Genomic DNA, 7,488 nt, shown 5'->3' with positions numbered 1-7,488 from the left:
CGCCTCTTCCTCTCCCGGCCGCGGAGCTGGCAGCATGAACGGGCACTCTCCGCTTCCCAACCGAATCCTTTTAGGGCTCCAGCTTGTTTCACCTGGTGCCCGGCCAGACTGGCCATGTATGGGCACCCTGCGGCCAGTCTGGGAGCCCAAGGGGGGCAAGGTCGTTGCCCAGAAGCCTAATATGGGGAGAGATCAGGGAGTGGATGGGTGGGCTGTGAGGGGAGCACGGTTTATATATAAATAGGATTCAGCCGGGACATCAGCCTGAGCGACCTGCAGAGCTAACCGCAGCATCCCCTGCACTGCCTGAGAGACCGGAGCCGAGGTGAGGGAGGAGCGACACACAGGGCGGGAAACACACCGTGACGGGAGGGCGGGAAACACACCGTGAGGGGGGCTGAGGGCGGGAAACACACCGTGAGGGGGGCTGAGGGCGGGAAACACACCGTGAGGGGGGGCTGAGGGCGGGAAACACACCGTGAGGGGGGGCTGAGGGCGGGAAACACACCGTGTGAGGGGGGACTGAGGGCGGGAAACACTGTGTGAGGGGGGCTGAGGGCGGGAAACACACCGTGTGAGGGGGGGCTGAGGGCGGGAAACACTGTGTGAGGGGGGCTGAGGGCGGGAAACACACCGTGAGGGGGGGCTGAGGGCGGGAAACACACCGTGTGAGGGGGGGCTGAGGGCGGGAAACACACCGTGTGAGGGGGGGCTGAGGGCGGGAAACACTGTGTGAGGGGGGCTGAGGGTGGGAAACACGCTGTGTATGAGGGGAGCTTTGGGCGGGAAACACACTGTGTGAGGGGGGCTGAGGGCGGGAAACACACCGTGAGGGGGGGCTGAGGGCGGGAAACACTGTGAGGGGGGCTGAGGGCGGGAAACACACCGTGTGAGGGGGGGCTGAGGGCGGGAAACACCGTGTGAGGGGGGGCTGAGGGCGGGAAACACCGTGTGAGGGGGGGCTGAGGGCGGGAAACACCGTGTGAGGGGAGCTATGGGCGGGAAACACGCTGTGTATGAGGGGAGCTGAGGGCGGGAAACACACCGTGTGAGGGGGGACTGAGGGTGGGAAACACCTTGAGGGGGGGCTGAGGGCGGGAAACACACCGTGAGGGGGGCTGAGGGCGGGAAACACACCGTGAGGGGGGGGCTGAGGGCGGGAAACACTGTGAGGGGGGCTGAGGGCGGGAAACACGCTGTGTGAGGGGGGCTGAGGGCGGGAAACACGCCGTGTGAGGGGGGCTGAGGGCGGGAAACACGCCGTGTGAGGGGGGCTGAGGGCGGGAAACACGCTGTGTGAGGAGGGCTGAGGGCGGGAAACACGCTGTGTATGAGGGGGGCTGAGGGAGGGAAACACTGTGTGAGGGGGCTGAGGGAGGGAAACACACCGTGTGAGGGGGGCTGAAGGAGGGAAACACTATGTGTTAGGGGGGCTGAGGGCGGGAAACACGCTGTGTATGAGGGAAGCTGAGGGCGGGAAACACACCGTGAGGGGTGCGGGAAACACCGTGAGCGGAGCTGAGGGCGGGAAACACACCGTGAGGGGGGCTGAGGGTGGGAAACACGCTGTGTATGAGGGGGGCTGAGGGCGGGAAACACTGTGTATGAGGGGGGCTGAGGGCGGGAAACACCGTGTGAGGGGGGGCTGAGGGCGGGAAACACTATGTAAGGGGGGGCTGAGGGCGGGAAACACGCCGTGAGGGGGGCTGAGGGCGGGAAACACACAGTGTGAGGGGGGCTGAAGGAGGGAAACACTATGTGTGAGGGGGGCTGAAGGCGGGAAACACTATGTGTGAGGGGGGCTGAGGGCGGGAAACACGCGGTGTGAGGGGGGCTGAGGGCGGGAAACACACCGTGAGGGGGGCTTTAGGAGGGAAACACTAAGTGTGAGGGGAGCTGAGGGTGGGAAACACTGTGTATGAGGGGGGCTGAGGGTGGGAAACACCGTGAGGGGGGGCTGAGGGCGGGAAACACCGTGTGAGGGGGGCTGAGGGCGGGAAACACACAGTGTGAGGGGGGCTATGGGCGGGAAACACACCGTGTGAGGGGGGCTGAGGGCGGGAAACACACCGTGTGAGGGGGGTTATGGGTGGGAAACACGCGGTGTGAGGGGGGCTGAGGGCGGGAAACACACCGTGAGGGGGGACAGCTAGGATATTACATTGTATAGAGAGCGCAGGGGAACTTGGAGCATCTTCAGAGCTAGCCCTTTGGTCTCAGCTGTCAGTATTTACATCACGATTTATAAGCTGTGGAGTGGCGTGTGCAATAGGCTATGGGGGGGGGGGGACATGTCAAACTCAGGCCATCCAGCTGTTTTAAAACTACAATTCCCATCATGCCTGGATTTGTAAGATAAGCTAAAGCCTTGGCTGTCCAGGCATGATGGGACTTGTAGTTTTGCAACAGCTGGAGGGCCTGAGTGTGACATCCCTGCTGTAAGGGAATCACAATAACAGTACTTTATATGATGGCCTTCTTATATATTCCCATTTTTAGCTACTGTTATTGAACAGAGAATAATAATGTGGAAAGTACAAGAGTAAGGGGGCATTAACACGATTCAAACCATCTGTAGCATGGACGGCGTCCTGCTGAGTGGATCTCGGAGCTATGGACGGTTTGCGGAGATCGTGTGAATGCCCCCTTAGTGAATGGTGCAGGACAGGTGTGGGATGGATGTGACGCTAGAAGGGGTGCTAGGAAACAGTGGAGTTACCAATATAAAATGATAGCTGTATGTTCATGTATTCATTTATTTATTGCATATTAGGATCAGACATTTATAGTGCTGATATGTTTAGTATATCTTTTATGATGATGGTATGTTTTATGCATACTCATTCAGAAAGCTACCATCATGTGTGACGATGAAGAGACCACCGCACTTGTGTGCGACAATGGCTCCGGGCTTGTGAAAGCTGGATTCGCTGGAGACGATGCCCCAAGAGCAGTATTTCCATCTATTGTTGGGCGTCCCCGCCACCAGGTATGAATACTTTAAATCAGTGCTTCCCAAACTTTTTCTACAGGAGCCTCACCCAACAGACCATGGCAATGCCTGGGCCTCACCAGACTGACCAAGAGGGTGCCTGGGCCTCACCGGACTGACCAAGAGGATGCCTGGGCCTCATTAGACTGACCAAGAGGGTGCCTGGGCCTCACCGGACTGACCAAGAGGATGCCTGGGCCTCATTAGACTGACCAAGAGGGTGCCTGGGCCTCACCAGACTGACCAAGAGGATGCCTGGGCCTCACCAGACTGACCAAGAGGGTGCCTGGGCCTCACCAGACTGACCAAGAGGATGCCTGGGCCTCACCAGACTGACCAAGAGGGTGCCTGGGCCTCACCAGACTGACCAAGAGGATGCCGGGGCCTCACCAGACTGACCAAGAGGATGCCTGGGCCTCACCAGACTGACCAAGAGGATGCCTGGGCCTCACCAGACTGACCAAGAGGATGCCTGGGCCTCACCAGACTGACCAAGAGGATGCCTGGGCCTCACCAGACTGACCAAGAGGGTGCCTGGGCCTCACCAGACTGACCAAGAGGATGCCTGGGCCTCACCAGACTGACCAAGAGGATGACGGGGCCTCACCAGACTGACCAAGAGGGTGCCGGGGCCTCACCAGACTGACCAAGAGGGTGCCGGGGCCTCACCAGACTGACCAAGAGGGTGCCTGGGCCTCATTAGACTAACCAAGAGGGCGCCTGGGCCTCACCAGACTGACCAAGAGGGTGCCTGGGCCTCACCAGACTGACCAAGAGGATGCCGGGGCCTCACCAGACTGACCAAGAGGATGCCTGGGCCTCACCAGACTGACCAAGAGGATGCCTGGGCCTCACCAGACTGACCAAGAGGATGCCTGGGCCTCACCAGACTGACCAAGAGGATGCCTGGGCCTCACCAGACTGACCAAGAGGGTGCCGGGGCCTCACCAGACTGACCAAGAGGGTGCCGGGGCCTCACCAGACTGACCAAGAGGGTGCCTGGGCCTCATTAGACTAACCAAGAGGGCGCCTGGGCCTCACCAGACTGACCAAGAGGGCGCCTGGGCCTCACCAGACTGACCAAGAGGATGCCTGGGCCTCACTATCTGTGGTGAAAGTCCATTTAAAAGCTGAGAATAATGCTAGGGGCTGCCTTTCACCCATCTCCCAAGCTCTATATACTAATTAAGTACAAAATAAATTATTGTTGTTGCTAAAATGGTGATTTTTGCAAACAGAAAAATGACTGTGCAGATTATAGTTACTTTGTAAAACCTGTCTCCCCAGCTGGGCCTCACCAACCACTAGGGGGCGCCTCACAGTTTGAGAAGCACTGCTTTAGATATTATTGATATAGAAAAGTATAAAAACCACTAATATGATTATTTACAATTACCCCATATTTTTTCTATTACTGTCAGCTCTGCACTTTCCAAATACACTACATTTATTGCTTTTACCTTTGTGCTTTTCAGGGTGTCATGGTTGGTATGGGTCAAAAAGATTCCTATGTAGGTGATGAGGCTCAGAGCAAGAGAGGTATCCTGACTCTGAAGTATCCAATAGAGCATGGTATCATCACTAACTGGGATGACATGGAGAAGATCTGGCACCATACCTTCTACAATGAGTTGCGTGTAGCCCCAGAGGAGCATCCCACTCTGCTCACTGAAGCCCCTTTGAACCCCAAAGCCAACCGTGAGAAGATGACCCAAATCATGTTTGAGACCTTCAACGTCCCAGCTATGTATGTTGCAATCCAGGCAGTGCTTTCCCTGTATGCCTCTGGCCGTACCACTGGTAAGAGTCCTAGTACACCTACTACTGTATGTGACTAATTTATCAACCATGCTTGTTTAAGCCCAATCAATATACGTCAACTGGGCATTAGAGAGAAACTTGCACGCCATTTAGAAATTGTGGCAGATTGCTCCTTATAGTTGCCATATTGTACTGATTTGATCTGTGCCTGCAGGTATTGTGCTGGACTCCGGTGATGGTGTAACACACAACGTCCCAATTTATGAAGGTTATGCCTTGCCACATGCAATTATGCGTCTTGACTTGGCTGGTCGTGACCTGACTGACTACCTTATGAAGATCCTGACAGAACGTGGCTACTCTTTTGTCACTACTGGTAAGCAATAGTTGGGTAGGCCTCCTGGTCATATACTTTTTTTTTACCCGCTTCCTCCAGGATACATCGTGGGGCTCAGTGCCCAAGTCCTTTTTTCCATGATCAATGTCCAAGTCCTTATTTGTTCAGTTTTTTTTTTGTTTGTTTTTTAATGTTTTACTACTTTGACACAATACAAACATTTTTAAAAAATTAGTGTCATTATCATTCCAAGGCCCAAAGCTTTTTTTATTTTTTGCCTGATGGGGTTGTGTGCCTTATTCTAGAGCAGTTACACTTAATGACCATCATAATGGTAACTGTACTGTAGTTTCCAGTTTAATATACTGGAAGGTTTTTTATGCATTTTACTAAATTCAATTATTCCCTAAACAGCTGAACGTGAAATTGTCCGTGACATCAAGGAAAAATTGTGCTATGTAGCTCTTGACTTTGAAAATGAGATGGCAACAGCTGCCTCCTCCTCATCTCTGGAGAAGAGCTATGAATTGCCTGATGGGCAGGTCATCACCATCGGCAATGAACGTTTCCGTTGCCCAGAGACTCTCTTCCAGCCATCCTTCATTGGTATGTATATTTTTATTCTACACAGCAGATACAGTATCATTAGAATTAAGGCTAACTCTTCATTCGGAACTTTCTAGGTATGGAGTCTGCTGGTATTCATGAGACAACCTACAACAGCATCATGAAGTGTGATATTGACATCAGGAAGGACTTGTATGCCAACAATGTCATGTCTGGTGGTACCACAATGTACCCAGGTATCGCTGACCGGATGCAGAAAGAGATCACTGCTCTGGCTCCCAGCACTATGAAAATCAAGGTACTGTTGATGCACATACATAGTGAATGTAACTTGCAGTCATTCCCATTTCTTTAACCTTGTACATTACTGAAATAAGTAACTTACCTACCTGTGACATCTCTCTTACCCGTTAAATGGTGGCTTTTCCAGACTATTATCCCTCATGTTATATGGAATATTCTTTACAGTATTATATATAGCATAGATCGTTTCCATAACCATAGAGAATAACTGCATCTCTTAAATGCAAAACTTACATCTTTCTTCTCTCTCACAGATCATTGCTCCACCTGAGCGCAAGTACTCCGTTTGGATCGGTGGCTCCATCTTGGCTTCTCTGTCCACCTTCCAGCAGATGTGGATCACAAAACAGGAATATGATGAAGCTGGTCCATCTATCGTCCACCGCAAATGCTTCTAAACTTGTTCGCTTGATCCTCATTGTAATCCTCTGTCTCAGGTTGACAATGTTCTTTGCTCTGGACTGCACAAAATGTCCGCACAGCCATATTACTTTACAAATGACAATGTCCGTCATTCGTTCCTCATACTTATTGTGACTCAAATTATGTAAAGTGTACATAAACTGTAATTTATTTTAAGATGTTTTGTAACTTCAAAAACATTGATCTAATGGAAGCAAAGAGAAATTTCAAGGAACAATAAATGAGTCATGTCCCGCCTGATTTGTTTTCTTCATCTATATTGAGTGAAACACCGACCTTTACATTTAAAGATATAAATTTACTTTGCCATTCGAGTTAGTTCTGATGAAAAAGGGTTTTCTGGGATCTGGTTAAAAAAAAAAAGTTTAATAAACAACAGTCAGTATTTATACTTGTGTGTGATGATACAGGTAGAGAATACAGAAGGACAGAGGGAGAAAAAAAGGCCAGACAGCAGCGTCTTGTGTCAAATTGTTGAGCCAGGTGTTGATGGGGAGATGACCTTTAAACCCCTTGGGCTTTCTGCATATCACCCAAATGGGTACCAGGTCTTCAGAAATAACCAGGATACGATGTTCCAGTGAGGAGTAAAGGGCTGCAAGCTGCAAGACCAAGTCCCCTTCATCAGAATAGCAGTGCATACAGAGGTGTGGATACACAGGTTTTAAATAGTACAGTGCTCTTTAAAATTGGTGCCAGACCCCCCCCCTGGGGGCGTGGCTACATGAAAAATACTGAGGTACACAGACACATGTGTTAACCATAAAACATATATGCACATTGCATGTACAGGGAATGACACAGCTAATAAGGTACTGCAGTAGAAGAGTGGGCCTTAGATGCCTTTGTATCCCTGATGCAGCAGTCACCTTAACAAGCACTCGAGATAGAATCCACCATGCCCAGGGTCCTAAACCATCGGATCCTTCCAGCCCTAGAGGCATTGTCTGTAGGATTCCCTCCTTAAAGGCAAAGGCTGGAGAACGTAAAGATCTGTCCTATAAGGGAGCTCCGCTCCTCATTCTGCCTGACCTAGTCAGATGTACACTACAACGCAGGAAGGCTCTGAAGTGCTTACTTTCTGCCTTACGTGAAACGGACATTC

General features: G+C 51.7%; 1 protein-coding gene across 1 annotated transcript; it reads left to right on the top strand.

Moving 5' to 3' along the window:
- Positions 1–215: 215 nt before the first annotated feature.
- Positions 216–6,623, top strand: LOC138773805 (actin, alpha cardiac muscle 2). Its single transcript, XM_069954203.1, has 7 exons — positions 216–325; positions 2,849–2,989; positions 4,468–4,792; positions 4,968–5,129; positions 5,505–5,696; positions 5,774–5,955; positions 6,215–6,623. Exons 2-7 carry the CDS (start codon positions 2,861–2,863, stop codon positions 6,356–6,358), a joined length of 1,134 nt encoding a protein of 377 aa, XP_069810304.1. The 5' UTR covers positions 216–325; positions 2,849–2,860; the 3' UTR covers positions 6,359–6,623.
- Positions 6,624–7,488: the final 865 nt, after the last annotated feature.

The sequence above is a fragment of the Dendropsophus ebraccatus genome, chromosome 15 (genome assembly GCF_027789765.1).
Source record: "Dendropsophus ebraccatus isolate aDenEbr1 chromosome 15, aDenEbr1.pat, whole genome shotgun sequence".
In the NCBI taxonomy this organism is placed as follows: Eukaryota; Metazoa; Chordata; class Amphibia; order Anura; family Hylidae; genus Dendropsophus; species Dendropsophus ebraccatus.
The sequence above is the reverse complement of the archived record's forward strand: the minus strand, read 5'-3'. Positions and strand labels throughout refer to the sequence as shown.